This window comes from Aedes albopictus, chromosome 2, assembly GCF_035046485.1.
Source record: "Aedes albopictus strain Foshan chromosome 2, AalbF5, whole genome shotgun sequence".
Lineage (NCBI taxonomy): Eukaryota > Metazoa > Arthropoda > Insecta > Diptera > Culicidae > Aedes > Aedes albopictus.
In genome coordinates, this window is record NC_085137.1 from 270,434,465 (window position 1) to 270,455,197 (window position 20,733).

The following is a 20,733-nucleotide window of genomic DNA, read 5'->3' on the forward strand; positions in this document are numbered from 1 at the left end:
TTCTACATGTGGCCTGAGACAATTTTCTTGTTGATCGTTCATCAGATTATCAAAAACGCCGCTATGGTTTAGCTCCCTTCTATATTTTACCACTTCCGGTGGGTTACTCGTCTCGTCGCCAGTTCTGGAACACTACCAGTTCTCCCAAATATGGTCTGAGACTATTTGTTGGCTAACCGTTTATCATGTTATTGAATAAGTCATTGATATGTCACATGTATTGGTTCTCCTTTACATTTGTCCATTTCTGGCGGACGCCCGGAATCGGTTCCGTAACACACTGATATGGCTTGCGTCCATTTCCTATAGTCTCTTCAATAGTCTGAGCCTATTTGCTTGCAAACGTTTATTAGGTTATCAAAAAAGCCGCGCTTTGCTGTGTCGCATGCATGGGTTGGGTACAATTTTACATTTAGCCGCTTTCGGAGGGAAACCCGGAACTAGTTTCGGAACCACTGACAGTCCATAATGTGGTCGTAGCATTCTTCCTTGATAACCGGTCATCAAGGTGTCGGAAAAGCCGTGATTTTATGTGCCGCATGCAAAAGTTTTGTCAAATTTTATATACGGCCACTTCCGGCGGAACTCCCGCAACCGGTTTCGTAACACTACTGGTTCAGATATGGTCTGTTTTTTTTATGCCAACCTTTAATTATCAAAAAAGCCGCGCTTTGATATGCCTAATGCATGGATTTGGTTCACTTTAATATTTGGACACTTCCGGCAAGACACCCGGAACCGGTTCCGGCACACTACCGTTTCAGATATGGCCTAAGACTGTTTTCTTGCTAACTGTTCATCAGGTTATCGAAATTGCCGCAAGTTTGATGTGTCGCATGCATGGGTTTGGGTCACTTTTATATTTGACCACTTCCAGCGGGGCGTCCTGAACCGGTTCCGAAACACTACCGGTTCAGATATGGTCTGAGTTTTTTATGCCAACCTTTCATTGAGTTATCCAAAAAGTCGCGCTTTGATATGTCGCATGTATGGATTTGGTTCACTTTTTGAATTGGACACTTCCGGCGGGACATCCGGAATCGGTTCCGGAACCCAACCGGTTCAGATATGGTCTGAGACTGTTTTATTGCTAACTGTTAAAAAAAGACAATTACACCGTCTTCGACCTTGCGGCCTCTACAGACTGAACAATACTAACATTTGACAACGGACATCACGTATAACACCTAGTGGCCCAGTGAAGAATTTTTCGTTTGACGAAAAGTTTTCCCCGACTCAAGCGGGAATCGAACCCACACTCCGAGGCTTACGAGACACCTAAACGACTGACGCCGCTAACCGCTCGGCCACGAAGCCCACATCAGGTTATCGAAATTGCGGCAATTTGATGTGTCGCATGCATGGCTTTGGTTCACTTTTATATTTGGCCAATTCCGGCGGGACACCCGGAACCGGCTCCGGATCATAACCGGTTCAGATTTGGTCTGAGACCGTTTTCTTGCGAATTGTTTATCATGTTGTCGAAATTGCCGCAATTTGATGTGTCGCATGCATGACTTTGGTTCACTTTTATATTTGGCCACTTCCGGCGGGACACCCGGAACCGGTTCTGGAACGCTACCGGTCCAGATATGGTCTGAGACTGTTTTTTTGCTAACTATTCATCAGGTTATCCAAAATGCCACAGTTTGATGGGTCGCATGTATGTGTTTGATCCATTTTTATGTATGGCCCCTTCCAAGGGTACTGGTCCGGAACACCTAAATGGCCATAACTCCGGAACCATGGCTGGACCGGTCCGAACCATTTTCAATAGGAAACAATGGGATCAGATTACGCGTCGAATGAACCGTCGGTCATTGAAATCGGTTGAGGTTTACTCCAAAAAAGTGATGTGAGTTTTTTTGTACACATACACACATACATACACACACATACACACACACAGACATCACCTCAATTCGTCGAGCTGAGTTGATTGGTATATGTGACTCGACCCTCCGGGCCTTCTATCAAAAAGTCATTTTTGGAGTGAATATATAGCCTTTCCAGTGCACTTAGTGTACGAGAAAGGCAAAAACAGCAATTGCAATAAAAAACCATTTTTTCTTTTCAACAAAAAATATCGAACATACTACATCATAGAACTATGATAGAAAGGCTGAAACTATGTGTGCAAATAATCAGACAACGCTTGCTGTCCGAACTCGCTAGCGCTCGTCTTTAAAGAGGGATAACATCTCTTTTCGCATTACACCGGGAAAATTCTTGGATCTGTGGATTGCCTAGAACCGAATTAACGTAGTTATAGCGCGGCCTTCTACCGCCTCAGTTCCTCAATCCTCTATGCCGCTTCGCCGCATGTCTCGGCCGAAACTTTTGAGATAAAATTGCATTCAAGCTAATTACTCGATGTTTTGAGTTTATTGCTAAATTTTCAATTGCTTTTTTGATGTTTTTCAATTGGGAACTTTTAAGTTTATTATGGTTTCGAACTTATTGATGGATAATTTAAACTTTTTTGGTGAAAAATATATAGTAATTTATTGCAATTATTGAATTATACATGGAAATTCTCACATTTTTTATTGCTCAAAAATCAATTACTTATCGGAAATTTTGATTTATTTATGCAGTTTTTGATTGCTTTATGGAAATTTTGCAGTTTATTATTGCTTCCACCCCTACTTCTTTATTGGTAATTTCTGATTTTGTTATGGAAAATGATAACTTTTTTTATGAGTCGTTTATGTTGTAGCCAATTGAAGTTATAGAACTTTTGCAATGAGTTTTTGTAAAGAAAACAGTAGTTGTAAGTAATATTGTAAATTTTGTACAATCTATTCTTTTCACATTGTAACATTTCAATAGGCAATGCTTTACATTACAATATGCTATATGAAGAATAAAAAAATATACGGCAGGAAGCCTGAAGAAAAGACTGAAGCTTATTGTGCTCAAAATGTTAGCTGGTTACTGGAGTGATTATATAAATTTATGAAAAAGCGACATTATTTTAAATGTCCCAATTGGTAAATTATCTCTACATCATGCTTTCTTAATTTTCAGGTTAACGTGTCAGATGATGCTGTTGTGTCCGGAATATTCATCAAGAACATCATAAGAAACAGCCCAGCGGATAAATGTGGATTATTAAAGGTAAATTCTCGTGCTGCAAACAAATGTTAGAGTAGTGGCTATGCCTCCTTGGAGCTGAATCCAACTTCGGCTAAATTATTTCTGTGAACCGCGATAAGGTCGTGAAATCCTGTCTTGATCCCCGGGTCAATTACATTAAAAATATCTTATTTTTCAATGTTATCACTGGTTCTAGCTCAAAAAATTAAATCGAAAATCATCGTTTTTTTTTCCCTGTCTTAGCTTGAAACGCTAGATGTCGATAGATTTTAACTATGCACATTCTGCTGATGCCTATAAATTGTAAGATAAAAAAAAACGCAAAATTTACGATACATGAACAGATGACAAAGATCGCCAGCTAAGAGTTGTGTGCATAGCTAATAGTGCAGCCTGGCCTGCAGTTGTCCTTCTGACTTCAGCTAGATTAAGGACCCGACTAGATGGACATTACAAAATTATAACAAGCTGTGTTATTTTGAGCATGAGCATGAGCATGAGCATAGATGACCGCACAATTCGTAGTTGCTATCACAAGCTGTGTTATTTTGTTACAATAAATTTTTTAATAACGGTTGTTATAAAACATATACCGTTAGTAGTTAAAATAACAAAAATTCTAACAAAGCTCCCACTACAAAGAACAAAAATGTGATAACTTGTGTTATGATCATAACATAAATATTACAAAACTTGTTCCATGACATATGATAGAATTTAACAAAATTATAACAAATTGTGTTATAATTCCTTTGACCTATTAGGGTAAAAACTAAATTTTTATACTCATTTTTTGGGTAAATATTTTTAAGTGTGTTAATATATTTTAAGAAAAAGTAATTAACATAAAAAATAGTTTTAAGAACGTTATAATATTCTTGGATCTTAACGGGATTCGAACCAAGACACCTACCATCGGTAGAAATGTGGCGCCTTTGCCAATGAGGCCAACACAGCTCTTGAAGAAAGCGGTGATAGCAGCTTTACTGGTTCTACGTATTTCCAGTTCCGTCATTCAAATCCTTGTTTGTCAGACGAGTGGCGTAGTATGACGTCACATTGAGCTCGTTGACACATACATAATAGACTTGATTTGTCGTTAGAGATTCTATTTTAATCGATCAGAATTATATCATATGCAGATATGATAGCAACTTGTGATATAATTTAGTTATATTCAAAATTTTATTTTATTTTAAGCAATGAAATGACATCCATCAAATAAGCGTCCATTGAGTATGTCGTCACGTTCGGAAGAGGCAGGGAGAGTTAAAAATTTTCCTATTTTACAGTGTCATACCTAACCTTTTAGGACGCGCGCCTTTGTAAAAAGTACAACACTACCAAAAATCTTCGCTCTTCGTGTACGGCGCGAGCACGGTGCAGTTTTAGGATCAAACTGGCGCGCAGAATAAACAAACCGCATGATTCATTGGGCAGAAATAGTAGCATAGAGGCATTTTTAATGATAATAATTATTAAATTCCATTTTTGCTCTCCATGTTACCACCCGAGCAGAAGAGAATAACAACAGCATAACGAAATGCGTTACTTTGGCAAAATAACTGCATAATGGAATTAGTTATTTTTATGTTATTAACATAACATATTGATTTATAAACTTGTCTGTCATAAGCGGCAAAATAACAAATCACATAACAATAATTTGTTCCTGGAAAATCAGTTTAATAACATGTTTTGTTAGTGTCAATAACAACTTAATAACAGTGAATTTGGGAAATATTTCAATAACAAATTTTGATATTAAAGAGTTATTGATAACATTCCGAAAGCAAAATTAGTTATGATATCAAACAATCGCACATGCTGTTGAATAAGGAGTGTATCGTAAAGTAGTTGAAAAAGTTTACAATAGCCTCAAAAATAGTTTAATACAACTTTTAAGTAATTTTATTTTTGGAGATACTGTATAAATCTTTGAAAAAAGAAATGGCTTTTATGATTTTCTAAAAATATTCATTTAACTGGGTTTTTAACCTAGATTACTGGACACATGTTTTTAAAACTTTGCACACCTTCTAAAAAAGTTCGATTATGTTCGAAAATTGGTAACTTTTTTGTGCAAATATATAATTCTCTGGAATGCTTATGATATAGGCAAATTATTATTTTGAAGAAAAATCTCCACTGCATTTTAGCGTAATTCTTAAAAACGGACGAGTAAGTTATAGCAAAGAATGGAATTTTATAACCTTTTGAGGTATTGAAAGCGGAACTTCAAAGTTTGACCACAAAATAAACGTTTTTTAAAGTGGACCACTTTGTAGATATTGGGGATTTTTCTATCGAAAATATGAATTTTGTAAATCGGTGTTGAATGATATGTTATGTGTACATAACTATTAACAAGCATAAATATTTTCCAGATTTTTTTTCGCACAAATTTTATTCGCTACAGATTAAGGAAATGTTGAAAAATCTTAACAAAATTGCATTTTATGCAGATTTTTATTTTGTGAGGTGTAATCATTTAACCATATTTTGAATAATACTAAACATTTTTCAATTTTTTTCAAGCTGTTCTAAACTTAACTATATTTTGAAGATTTCATAGAAAAACCGAAATAAAAAGACCAACCCAGCTTTGAGATAGAGCATCCTGAACATTTTCAACTACTTTCCGATACACTCCTTAGGATGCTAAAGTGGAGGCGATATGCGTACGCTTTACCCGTGGTTAAATGAAAGCATGTACGCATATGGCCTCCACATTAGCATCCTTTTCTACACCATATATGACTTCATGTTGGCTGAGAATGCTATACATATTTAGACCAGTATGTGAGAACGGCGGAACAATCATTGCGAACTTCAGTTTCTCTCTTCCCTCATAGGCGTATTTTCAACTATTCATGTAATCTTTTACCACAAATAGGTAGTCCGACATCATCCTCTGGAACGACAAGAAAAACATGTGAAAATACAAAATATTTCTGAAAAATCCCATTCAAAACCATCTACAATTTTGGATTCAGCTGTCTGTATTAGCTTCGTTCAAACAAGTTTACTCAATAAGGTTGACATTTTTATCATTGAAATTCTCATGTCAAAGGCGGAATCTGGAACGCCCCTTTCAAACCCCACCTTCAATATCGTCTGCTATGTTCTCGTTTTGATGTATGTAGAGTGCTGCGCGAGGGCCCATATAGCCGAGGCGGTAAACGCACGGGTATTCAGCATGACCATGCTGAGGGTGACGGGTTCGATTCCCGGTCGGTCCAGGATCTTTTCGTAAAGGAAATTTCCTTGACTTCCTTGGGCATAGAGTATCTTCGTGCCTGCTACACGATATACACATGCAAAATGGTCATTGGCAGAGGAAGCTCTCAGTTAATAACTGTGGAAGTGCTCATAGAACACTAAGCTGAGAAGCAGGCTTTGTCCCAATGAGGACGTTACGCCAAGAAGAGAGAAGAGAGAGAGAGAGGGTGCTGCGCCGCTTGGGCAGTGGCTGATATTTTGGGAACTTTTCAGCTACAACTCAGTCAATTTCAAACCTCGCGGCGCCCAGCAGGGACTTGGTTTTGTACACATTACAGCACCTCCATGTCACGTAATATACCACACCTCTTATCAAATGTGATACCGTAAGCATAACTCGCGAAATACTGTAAATAACGCTGTTGAATGACGTAGGATATATTTCAAAACTTGTTTCAGTTTTGATAGTATTTGTACACTATGGGGTCTCCAGTTAGCCTAGTGGTTAAGAGGCTAAGGATCGCCAATCCGAAGACGGCGGGTTTGACTCCCGTTCCGGTCGGGACGTTTCTTGACCCCCTGGGCATAGTGTATCATTGTACTTGCCTCACAATATACAAATTCATGCAATGGCAGGCAAAGGAAGCCCTTCAATTAACACTCCCACTGCCATGCCTCCCAAACAGTGGGAACGGTAATTTCAACTTGATATAACTCAGCCGTTTTTCATCCGATTTGCAAAATTTTTGAAGCTATGAATTTTCCCAGCTTTCTAGATGAGCATAAAATTTTCAAATTATGGATTTGACCAAAGTTCTATTTTTGAGTACTCAAAAACTCGGAGCAAGTACCTTAAAAATGCTGTTTTTCTGGAGCCATTCCGAATGTAAATTAGTTTCCACGCATATTTTAATGTTGAATTGCCAATATTAATAAAGCAAAATTATTGCAAAGAAATATATGGAGATACTCATTATTTAAGACTATAAAATCTTCACAAAATTACGTATAATACAGAAAATTTGTATATTCGATTTGAACTTTGTATTCATCGCGACAACCTTCCTCTCCTCTTCTTGGCGTAACGTCCTCACTGGGACAAAGCCTGCTTCTCAGCTTAGTGTTCTATAAGCACTTCCACAGTTATTAACTGAGAGCTTCCTCTGCCAATGACCATTTTGCATGTGTATATCGTGTGGCAGGCACGAAGATACTCTATGCCCAAGGAAGTCAAGGAAATTTCCTCTACGAAAAGATCCTGGACCGACCAGGAATCGAACCCGTCACCCTCAGCATGGTCATGCTGAATACCCGTGCGTTTACCGCCTCGGCTATATGGGCCCTCTGTTTTATTGCTTGAAACTAATCACGTGCACATGAGAAATCTTTTTCCAAACGATTGTGAAAAGTGTGAATCTCAGAAACTACAAAATTTTCATAAAATCACGTATAATACAGGAAATTCGTATTTTCAGTTTGAACTTCACGTTCATCGCGATAATCCCCATGTTATATTGCTTGGAAACAATCACGTGTACATAAGAATACATTTACAGATCAATGGGTACAAGTGTGAATCATAAAAACTACAAAATCTTCACAAAATTACGTACAATACAGAAAATAACTGGGCCCATATAGCCGTGGCGGTAAACGCACGGGTATTCAGCATGACCATGCTGAGGGTGACGGGTTCGATTCCCGGTCGGTCCAGGATCTTTTCGTAAAGGAAATTTCCTTGACTTCCTTGGGCATAGAGTATCTTCGTGCCTGCCACACGATATACACATGCAAAATGGTCATTGGCAGAGGAAGCTCTCAGTTAATAACTGTGGAAGTGCTCATAGAACACTAAGCTGTGAAGCAGGCTTTGTCCCAGTGAGGACGTTACGCCAAGAAGAAGAAGAAGAAGAAGACAGAAAATGTGTATATTCGGTTTGAACTTTGTATTCACCGCGACAACCCTTGTGTTTTATTGCTTGAAACCAATCACGTGCACACGAGAAATCTTTTTCCAAATGATTGTGAAAAGTGTAAATCTTAGAAGCTACAAAATGTTCATAAAATCACGTATAATACAGGAAATTCGTGTTTTCAGTTTGAACTTTACGTCCATCGCGACAATCCGCATGTTATATTGCTTAAAAATAATCACGTGTACATAAGAATACATTTACAGATAAATGGGGACAACTGTGAATCATAAAAACTACAAAATCTTCACAAAACTACGTACAATACAGAAAATTTGTATATTCGGTTTGAACTTTGTATTCATCGCGACAACCCCTGTGTTTTATTGCTTGAAAGAAAACAATCACGTGTTCATGAGAAAAAATTTTCCGAACGATTGTGAATAGTGTGTATCTTAGGAACTGCAACATTTTCACAAAATCACGTATAATACAGGAAATTTGTATATTCGATTTGAACTTTGTATTCATCGCGACAACCCTAGTGTTTTATTGCTTGAAAACAATCACGTGTACATAGGAATACTTTTCAACGCGAAAGTGAGAAGTGTGAATCGTAAAAAATACAAAATCTTCACAAAATTACGTATAATACAGAAAATAAGTATATTCGGTTCGAACAATCGCATGTACATAAGAATACTTTTTCAAAACGAATGTGAAATGTGTAAATCTTAGGAACTAAAAAAAACCAAAAATTACGTGAAATACTGGAAATTTGTATTTTCAGTTTTACACTTCATGTCCGACGCAACAATCCATGTCTCTCATTGCTTCAAAACAAACACATACATACATAAGAATACATTTCCACAGCGATAGGGAGAAGTAAGAATCATAAAAACTGCACAGTTTTCACAATTTTACGTATAATACAGGAAGTTTGTATTTGTGGTTGGAACTCAACATGCGCATGATAAGTATGATTCTTGAAAACTACAAAATCTTCAAAAAATTACGTGAAATACAGGGTTTTACTTACACATGTTTTATCTCTCGCTTCAGCTCTAGCGATTGCAAGCTCGACTTTATTTGTGATAGAAGACGTAAATTAGTGTCAAACGGGCCACTCCTTTTATGTGCATTCAAGTGAACTTAAATTTACATGATTTTTTCTGAGAGTGTACACTTACATTTTGACGACGATGATTCACCACGAAAAAAAAAACTGAAAATTTTCAATGTTGAAAATTGTTTCTTTGTTCTTTAGATAGAATCATAAGATAATATTCTTGAATTGGCAATTCCCCGCATGAAAGAACGAAATTCCCCCCTATGGAGGAATTCCCCCTGGTTGAAAACCACTGGTATAATGCAAGATAAATGTATTTTAAGTTCGAGCTCAGCATTGATCGTGACAACCTTATTGCTTTTTTGCATGAAAATAATCAAGTACATAAGAATACATTCTCAGAATGATTGTTAGAATGAGGAACTATTAGAACTACAATATCTTCACAAAATTACGTAAAATACAGATTTTGTTTTATTTTGGGTGAAAACACAACGTTCGTAGCGGCATCCTCTTTGTATAATTATTTTGAAATAACCTTCAGTTGAATTGTTCCGAGTACATCCTTGCTGGAATCTCTTTAAAGGTGGTATTATATACCCATATACTGCATGCACTAATGTCAGAGCATAATCCTACAGAAATGTCAATGAACGTATTTCCAGAAGGATCCTTAGAAGAATTTAAAAAATCCTAGAGTTTATTCAAAGAATAATGTTTAGAAGAATTTGAGAAGAATTTCGTGGAGAAATTCCTGCTGCATTTTTGAGAGAAATTTCGGGATGAATTCATGGGAGAATTCCGAAAGAGTCTTCCCTGGGTGAATTCCTGAAGGATTCCCTGAGAAATGTATGAAAGCACTTTTAGCATGTACAGGGGATAGGGGCTGTTCATAAACCACTTAGACCAAATTTTGGTCATTTCAGACCCCCCCCCTCCCTCCTCGTAGACTTTCGTCCATACAAAAATTTTAAAATTTGTATGGAGCGTAGACTTTGGCCAGACCCCCCCTCCCCCCAAAAAGTCTACGTGGTTTATGAACGGCCCCATAGACAAAATGATCGGGACAGGCAAAATTTTCACTTTACAAAAAATGTTCAACTAGCTGTAACTTTTCGAAAAGTGCATCCAATATTCTCAAATTTTTACTGTAAGTTCTTCAACTAGTTGTGTATGAGTGGACAAAATTTGGAAAAGATCGGACAATTCTTCACGAAGTTATAAGGATTTTTGGAAAAGATAAAATTATCCGATAGCCAACTTTGAGCTGTTATATCTCCGGATTCAATGAACCGATTGCAATGAAATTTTGACTTATATAATGAACTCTGTAAAACATTTGACTTAACTTGAAATTTTTAACAAGCGAAAAAGTAATAGCGATTTAATTTTTTCACGATTTTTTACTAAATTGGTTTATTTTTATTATGCATCCCATTACTTTTTCAATTTATTGGCGGCTATGTTGTTACTTTCCTTCAAAACGCATTTATATATAAGTCAATTAGCGGGAAACTAAATGAACTATAATTTGCATCTTGAATTTTGAAACGATGTTGATGTTTTGGATAATTTGGTGTTTTATTAGAAAAATAATCTAATCGTTATAATTTTCTTCCGTGTTAAGAATATTAAGTTAAGTCAATGGTTTTTCATAGCTCATTATATAAGTCATTAATGGTCAAAATTTCATTACATTCGGTTAATTGAATCCGGAGATATAACAACTCAAAGTTGGCTATCGGATAATTTTACCATTTTCAAAAATCTTTATAACTTCGTGAAGAATTGTCCGATCTTTTCCAAATTTTGTCCACTGATACACAACTAGTTGAAGAACTTACAGTAAAAAATTGAGAATATTTGATGCACTTTTCGAAAAATTACAGCTAATTAAACATTTTTTGAAAAGTGAAAATTTTGCCTGTCCTGATCATTTTGTCTATCCCCTGTAAGTATCTAGATGTTTATAGTTAGTCACTGTGACTTCTGCATAATCTAAAACCTGCCCTGCCGTGACTTTTTTGTGGCATGTGTGTTGCTTGGAAGATTCCCTGGAGGACTAAGAGTCTCGCTTATTGAAAGAATTACTAATGGAATCGCTGAGTAAACTTCTGAAGAAACTGCTGGAGGGATTACTGAAAGAATCCTTGGATAATTTCCTGGTTCTTGTATGCATCTTTATTAAATTATCTTCCAATACTATTCGCTGCATAAATTCCTCCAGAAATTGTTGAAAAAAAAATCAAATAATCCTGGAGAAATTCGTGGGTACATCCCTGCAAAAGATGACTGAAGAATTTCTGAAATTTCTGAAGGAACTTCTTGCTACATTTTAGAAAAGAACCTGAGAGGAATTTCTGAAGATATCACTTGTAGAATTCCAAGAGCAATCCCTGGAAGAAATTGTTGAAAAAAAAATCAAATAATCCTGGAGAAATTCGTGGGTACATCCCTGCAAAAGATGACTGAAGAATTTCTGAAATTTCTGAAGGAACTTCTTACTACATTTTAGAAAAGAACCTGAGAGGAATTTCTGAAGATATCACTTGTAGAATTCCACGAGCAATCCCTGGAAGACTTCCAGGAAAAATGCCGTAAGAATTTCCGAAGGAATCCCTGGAGTATTATCTAAAACTATATCATGAGGAATTATTGGATAAACTCTGGGAGGAGTCCTTCGAGAAATTTGTGAAGAAATCTCTTGAGGAATTCCTAGAAGAAATCCTATATAAATTTCATGAGGGTTCTTTGGAGTAATTTCTTAAAAAAAACCCTGAAGGAATTATGGGAGGGATCCCTAGAAAAGTTTTTGAAGAAATCTCTTAAGAAATTCCTAGAGAAAGTCTTGGAGGAATTACTGAAGGAACCTCTGAAGAAATTCTAGGAGTAATCCGTGAGGGAATTCCTGGAGGAATGTCTGAAGCAATTCCTCAAAAAATCTTTAGAGAGAATCCTGAAGGAATGCATGGAGCAACTTTTAAATGAATTCCTGGCGTAACCCCCTGAGGAATTCTTGGATGAGACCCAGTAGCAATTCCTGGATAAATACCTGATGGAGCTCTTGGAGCAACTCCTGGTGAAACATCCAGAGGAATTCTGGAAGAAACTTCTGGAGAAGTTTCTAGAAAAATCCCTTGAGAAATTTCAGAAGAATTTCCTGGAAGAATCCTTAGAGGAATTTCTGGAGGATTTCCTGGATGAATTTTCGAAGAATTTCCCGGAAGAATCTCTGGAAAAATCTGAAATCTGCAAGATGTCCAGGAGCATTTCCTGGAAGAATTCCTGAAGATATTCCTGGAGTTATTCCCGGAGGAGTTCCTGGAGAAATTCCTTGATAAAATCCTTAAGGAATGCCTGGAAGAATTCCTAGAAGTATTCCTGTGAGAAGTGTTGGAGGAATCCTTGAAGGAATTCCTGGATGAATCTCTAGAGAAATTCTTGAAAGAATTACTGGATGAATTTTTGGAGATATTTCTAAAGGAAATCTGGAAAATTTATTTTTCTGAAAAAATCCCTTGAGAAATTCCTGAAGGATTTTCTAGAGAAATTTCTGAAGGGATTCCTGGAGAAATTTTCGAAGGAATTACTGAACTAATGCCTAGTGGAATCCTTAGAGAAATTTATGAGAAATCCCAGGAGGAATTCCTGAAGCAACTCCTAGAGGAATTTCTAGAGGAATTCCTGAAAGTATCCCTGGAAAAAATCCTGGAAGGATTTCTGAAGAAATCCCTAGAAGATTCTTAGAGGAATTTCTGAACGATTTCCTGGATGAATTTTTGAAGTATTTCTTGGAGGAATCTTCGAAGGATTTCCTGGAGGAATTCTTGAGAAACGCCTTGGAGAAATTCATGGAGAAATCCCAGGAGGAATCATTGAAACAATTCTTGAAACAATATTTGGAGTAATGCCTGGAGAAATGCCTGAAGGAATTCCTAAAAAATTCTTAAGGTATTCCTGGAGAATTTCCTGCAAGAATTTTTCAAGAAATTTCTAAAGGATTTTCTGGAGAAATTGCTGACATAATTTCTGAAGAATGTCCAGGAGCAATTTTTGTATCAACTCCTGAAGAAATTCCTGGGACATTTCCTGGAGATTTTCCTGCAGGAGTTCCCAGAGCAATTCCTAGACTAAATCCTAGAGGAATTCCTGGAGATATTTTTGTGAGAATTTCTGGAGGAATATCTGGAAGATTACCTGGAGGAATCCCCTAGAGAAATCATTGAAATAGTTATTGGATGAATTTCTGAAGGAATCGCTAAAGGAACTCTGGGAGATTTTTTTTGTAAAAATTTGTAAAGTTCCTGGAGGAATTTCTAGAGGAATTTATGAAGAAATCCTCAAGGGAATTTTTTAAAAATCCCTGGAAGAATCCTTAGAGAAATTCGTGCAGAAATCCCCGAAGAAGTTTCTGGAAGAATTATCTTTGCAGAATTCCTGAAGGAATCGCTGCAGCAATTACTGGAGGAAAATCTGGAAGAATTCCTGAAGGAATCCCTGGAAAAATTTCAAAGGGTCTTCCTAGGGATAATCCTTGAAGAATTTTTGAAGGGATCCCTGAAGGACTTCATAGAGAAATTCTTGGACGAATTTATGACAGAATTTATGGAAGAATTTTTAGATCAATTCCTGGTGAATTTTTTGGAGAATTTTCCTATATTTGAGGATGGCTTGCATGAATTCCTGGAGGAATATCAAGAGGGATCCCTGAAGGAATCGCTGAAAAGAACCCTGGTAAATTTTCTTCATGAATCCAAGTTGGAATCCCTCGAAAATCTCTGAATAAATTCCTGGAAGAATGCTGAGAAGAATTCGTAGTGGAATTCTTGGAGGAACCCTTGAATAAATTCCTGGAGAAATCTTTGAAGGAATTCATGTAGGAGTATTTGGAAAAACTCTTGGAGGAATCCCCTGAATAATTCCTGGAAAAATTCCTGTAGGAATTCCTAGGGAAATTCCTGATGGAATTCTTGGAGGAATCCCTAGCAGTTCCTGAAGAAAACTCTAGAGGAATTCCTGAAGAATCCCAAGGAATTCCCAAAGGAATCCCTAAGCAGATCCTGAAGGAAGTACTGGATTTATACCTGGAGGAGTTCCTTAAAGAATTCAAGGAAAAATTCCTGAAGAAATCCTAAGAAAAGTCACTGGGAGAATTTTTAAAATAAGTTGTTCCAGAAAGAATCACAGAAGTAATTCCCGAGTGAAGCCTTGGAGAAGGAAGATACCCTAGAGGAAAGCGTGTAGGGATTTCCCGAGGAATCTCTGGAGAAAAACCTGGAGGAATCTCTACAAGAATTGCTGGAAGCATTTCTGAAGGAATTCCTAGAGGAATATGATGAAAAAAATTAGAGGCATTTCAGTAGGATTCCTTGGAGGAGTTTTTAGAGGAATCCCTGAAACAATCCCCAGAGAAAACACTGGAAAAATTCTCAGAGGAATGCCTGATAAGTTCCTGAATAAATCACAGATGGAATTCTTGGAGAAATCCTGAAGTAATTCTAGAAAGAGTGGATGAACTTTTGGATGAATCCCTGTAGCAGTTCCTGAAGGAATCCTTGCAGGCGTTCCTGTAGAAACCCCAGGATGAATCCTGGAAGCAATTCCAAGAGGCATTCCTAAGGGAATCCATAAAAAGTTCCTGGAGAAAATACTGGATTAATTCCTGGAGGAATTCCTGAAACAATTCCAAGAGGAAGTCCTAAAGAAATTCTTAAAAGAGTTCCTGGGGAATTCTTGGAGGAATTTTTAAAATTATTCCTACAGTTGTTCCTGAAATAAACACAGAAGAAATAATCTCAGGTTGAATTCCTGAAGAAATTCAATGAGGAATCTCATAAGGGATCCCATGAAGAATTATTATTTTTATCTGTATTAACGAGATTTTTAGCCCTTGGCTAGTTCATATCGGGACCCACGCTTTACTTCCCTTCCGAAGGAAGAACTCACATTGTGTGTGTTTTTTCGGAAGAGGGATTTGATCCCAGGTCCTCGGGGTGAAATGCCTGTGCTTTAACTAACCATCACACCAGGTCCGAGGAATTACTTAGGAAATCCCAGGAAAGTTTTCTCAACAATTTTTGAAACAATTTCTGTAGGAATGCCTAGAACAAAAAAATGTAGGAATCCATGTTTCCAGTGATCTATAAATTTATTCTTATATACACGTGATTGCTTTGAAACAATATAATACAAGGATTGTCACGATGAGTGTAAAATTCGAACCGAATATACAACATGTCTGTATTGTACTAATTTTGTGAAAATTTTGTAGTTTTGATGACTCACACTTCTCACAAATGCTTTGAAAATGTTTTCCAATGTACACGTGATTGTTTTCAAGCAATAAACACAAGGGTTGGACGTGAAGCTCAAACTGTAAAGACAAATTTCCTGTAATATACGTGATTTTATGAAAATGTTGTAGTTCCTAAAATACACACTTTTCACAATCGTTCGGAAAAAGTTTCCTCATCTACACGTGATTGTTTTCAAGCAATAAAACACAGGGGTTGTCGCGATGAATGTAAAGTTCAAACCGAATATACAAATTTTCTGTATTATACGTAATTTTGTGAAGATTTTGTAATTTTATGATTCACACTTATCCCCATTTATCTGTAGATGTATTCTTATGTACACGCGATTATTTTCAAGCAATACAACATGGGGATTGTCGCGATGAACGCTAAGTTCAAACTGAAAATAAAAATTTCCTGTATTATACGTGATTTTATGAAACTTTTGTAGTTTCTAAAATACACACTTTTCACAATCGTTTGGAAAAAGCTTTCTCATGTGCACCTCATTGTTTTCAAGCAATAAACACAAAGGTTGTCGCGATGGACGTGAAGTTCAAATCGAAAAGACAAATTTCCTGTATTATACGTGATTTTGTGAAAATGTTGTAGTTCCTAAAATACACACTTTTCACAATCGTTCTGAAAAAGTTTTCTCATGTACACGTGATTGTTTTCAAGCAATAAAACACAGGGGTTGTCGCGATGAATGTAAAGTCCAAACCGAGTATACAAATTTTCTGTATTACACGTAATTTTGTGAAGATTTTGTAGTTTTTATGAATCACACTTGTTCTCATTTATCTGTAAATGTATTCTTATGTTCACGTGATTGTTTTCAAGCAATATAACATGGAGATTATCGCGATAAACGTGAAGTTCAAACTGAAAATACTAATTTCCTGTATTATACGTGATTTTATGAAAATTTTGTAGTTTCTGAGATTCATACTTTTCACAATCGTTTGGAAAAAGATTTCTCATGTGCACGTGATTGGTTTCAAGCAATAAAACACAGGGGTTGTCGCGATGAATACAAAGTTCAAATCGAATATACAAATTTTCCGTATTATACGTAATTTTGTGAAGATTTTATAGTCTTAAACAATGAGTATCTCCATATATTTCTTTGCAATAATTTTTCTTTATTAATATGGGCAATTCAACATTAAAATAAGCGTGGAAACTAATTTACATTCGGAATGGCTCCAGAAAAACAGTATTTTTTAAGGTGCTTGCTCCGAGTTTTTGAGTACTCAAAAATAGAACTTTGGTCAAATCCATAGTTTGAAAATTTTATATTTATCTAGAAGGCTGGGAAAATTCATAGCTTCAAAAATTTTGCAAATCGGATGAAAAACGGCTGAGATATTAGCACCGAAAAACTGACTAGCTAGTGCAACGGATCGTGAAATGCGCGTCCAAAAGTTTAAATTAAAAACCGTTGAATTACTATCGCCATCTGTTGATTTTCGTTCAGAAGTATTTTAATCGAACAACATCGAGCACTCTTAAATAATACCGCGCATACGTGTGTTGAAATGGAAAGATTTTCCAATGTTAAACGATGCTCTTTAAAATGACAATAATTACCCATACTCCTCATGTTTATCGAAAATAAGTAAAATCAATAAATTTTGTTCTAAATGTAACTTTTTGTAAGTGCAAAATGCGAAATAATCACACAAAATTTCATTCTTTTTTGGATTTGTTCAAGAGTGCGTGTTTACATTCCATGGCGTCGTCGGCGTCGTCCTCGTCAGAGCTGCCTTCACCGTTTTGTTGATATTCTGCTAATTTTATATCAATATCAACATTATCATTTCTTCAGGAAAATTGGATAATATCCAACATAGGGTAAAAGCTCCCTTAGTGGAGGTAGCACCAATAGTGGTGGTAGTGCCAATTTAGCACTATTTCAAACAAAAAGCTTGCAAATGACATTTTTAATAGATGCATCATAACTAATTAATAACATTAATTCAGTTTTGTGTTCAGGATTTGCCGAAAAACCTATTTTAAACAATTATTTTCCTTAAATTTTTAGCTCCTTTGCACCTATAGTGGTGGTAGTGTTCCTATAGTGGTGGGTCCCATAAGAATTCAATGGAATGCGCCACTATAGGAACCAATGTTAAATTTTACCTCCATAATAGGAACCGTGTACCTATAGTTGGTACAAGTGATTTATTAGCAAAAACTTAAATAAACCATGTTTTTTACATTTTTCCTAGCAAATTCAAGTGAAAAACTACCGATTAACGTTTTCAGACTTTTTATTTTGTGGTATTATCAATTTTATTCAATTAGTTTTCTACAAGGAGCTACTAATAGCACCACTATTGGTACATTTACCCTAATTGTTCCTGGTTTATTGCTTGAGCAAATAGGGGCTGAGATTTTTCTGTAGAAAACTTGAAAAAGTGGTTGGCCGAGCACTCCATATCGAAGCAGCAACAGCACAGCAACAACTTTTGCAGCGGACGTTGCCGTCGAGACGTCCGTTATATCCGGTGGGTGAGAAGAATGCAGATGGTAACAGCTACTAATAATTGGTGTCATTTCACTACGACTGAACATAATTTTCTTTATTTTTTTATTCAAATGCATGAGTAAACCATGAAATGCTACATTCTGAGTTCCGACGAAGCTGCAGACTCATATGATCATCTACCACGTGTTCTTGTTTACAAATCATTCGAACAAGACGACGCCTGCATAGGCGTCGTCATTTTGTCAAACGTCACTTTCAATTTGACATTTGCGATCACTGGCTTTTGAATTGATCGTTTTATGTTTTCGGTCATGTGCTGAGATCCAGAGTCACGTCAGTTCGTCGGTGATATTAGCAGTTGAAAAATACCGTTCCCACTGTTTTGAGGCATGGCAGTTGGTGTAAGTGATTTATAGCATGGCAGTGGGAGTGTTAATAACTGTTTTTTTATAGAATGAGAAAATCTGCAACAGATACCCAAGAGGTGGTTCCTCGGGTGATGTGGGGATCGACCCACTAAAAACTCATTCTCTCTCTTCCTTACCTTCGTGGTACGTCCGTTAGGGATGACTTCGAGAAGGAGCGAACCGTACATGAGTACACTCTAATAGTAAGCGTTCCACCAGCTACCGCCTTAAGTTGTTCACTCTCCCCTGGAGGCTCGGGTCCTGGCTAGTACTTAGACTACCCATTGAACTCAAGCTCCTGGATGGGAAAGGGGGGCCAACTCAACAATTAAAAACTGTGGAAGTGCTCAAAGAACACTAAGTTGAAGCGAGGCAGGCCAAGTCCCAGTGGGGACGTAGAGCCATAGAGAGGAACAAGAAGAAGAATAATACAATAATAACCAAACTTGTTCCACAACAAAATGTAATATTGAAATGTTACTGGCTGTAAACCAAAAGCTTGGTCATAACAAAATAAGATTGTCCAACAAAACATGTTATGGAAACGTAATGCCTTGATAATACAATAATAACAAAACGAGATATAAAAACAGGTTTTGTAATTTCATAGTTATTAATTTGATATCCCCCTCTGCTCGGGCATGTTCAACGTTTAGATATATGTTTTATTGACATTTTTCTGCGTGAGCAAGTTTTAGGCAATGTGGCCGACAAAACCCCCACGACGAAGATAACAAACATGATGATAATACCCAAAGTCACCCTACACACTAAGATCAAAAATTTCAGCTCGGTAATGTATTTTACCGAGTTTGCTCTGTAATAGTAGTTTTTCACCGAGATATCAGTTAAATATTTACAGCTTAACCGATTTCCGCTTTTCCTTTTACTGATCGAACTGTAATATAAAAACAAAATACAGATGTCAGTAATACGGATTACCGAACAGCTTTGTTTTTACTTAATGCTCGGTACGTGTTTCGAACTCCGTAATCATTATACCGAACACTCAGTAATGAAATGAAAATCAACCGAGCTCCGTAACAATTTTTACAAAGTATTCAGTTGTGCAGTTCGCTCCCTCGACGATTGCTGTGATGCGACGCCATGTTGAAGAGATTTGTGGCAATTTGTGCTTGTTGCTTGTTGAATAAGAAAACTCATCGGTAATTCAAGATATCGACAACAACTCAATTAGGTAAGTAGGCATCAATCAACTAATAATGCACATCAGTTGATTTTAATAAAAAAAAATTGCAGCAAATCGATGGGGAAATAATGTGCCTTGGTGGAAATCTCTGTATGCCTCCAGTACCGGAACAAAGACCGCCATCTTCCAGTGGAGTGATGATTCGCGTCGTATCGTGAACAGCGAGCTGCTTATTTGAAGAAGCACATAAGATGTGTCTTTTTTTCAACAAAATGTAATTTTGTTGCATTGTAATATTATGAATGAAATAAAACTTAAACAAATCAATACTTTTATTTATTATTTCGCTTATTTTGCTGATTCGCCGTCAGCAAGTTTCTTAATACTGAGGATCTCGGTTAATTTAAAAACATTGAAACAGAAAAAAACATGCTGATTACTCGGTATTCAGATTACAGAGTATTCAGTACTTTTTTAACGAACACCTCGGTAAATTTTGACATATCGTCCCAAATAATGCAGTACCGACTACCGAGTGATCGGTAATCGAACTAAATTACCGAGGTGATAACCGAGAGCTCAGCTGTTGAGAATTCGGTAATCTGATAACCGAGCCCGGTAATAAAAGTTAAGTGTGTATGCTTGGTTTTCAAGCTGATAATTTCTTCTTCTTCTTCTTCTTGGCGTAACGTCCTCCACTGGGACAAAGCCTGCTTCTCAGCTTAGTGTTCTATGAGCACTTCCACAGTTATTAACTGAGAGCTTCCTCTGCCAATGACCATTTTGCATGTGTATATCGTGTGGCAGGCACGAAGATACTCTATGCCCAAGGAAGTCAAGGAAATTTCCTTGACGAAAAGATCCTGGACCGACCGGGAATCGAACCCGTCACCCTCAGCATGGTCATGCTGAATACCCGTGCGTTTACCGCCTCGGCTATATGGGCCCTGATGGAGCTGATAATTTACTTACTCCAAAGCTATATTTCTTTGTTCTTATACCAATGTTAGAAACTTCATTTGTTTCTACAAAATGAAGTTCACAATCTTCCTATAACTTGCAAACTGTTCGTCCAATCAA

General features: G+C 36.8%; 1 protein-coding gene across 5 annotated transcripts in view; it reads left to right on the forward strand.

Annotated features, from left to right (window-relative positions):
• LOC109406001 (inactivation-no-after-potential D protein) overlaps window positions 1-20,733 on the forward strand; it is a 1,280,913-nt gene that overhangs the window by 436,085 nt on the left and 824,095 nt on the right. For all 5 annotated transcript variants that reach the window (XM_062851786.1, XM_062851784.1, XM_062851787.1 and 2 more), the window contains one exon: window positions 3,031-3,120. In XM_062851786.1, the coding sequence (XP_062707770.1) occupies window positions 3,031-3,120 (90 nt within the window). The remainder of the gene's footprint in view (window positions 1-3,030; window positions 3,121-20,733) is intronic.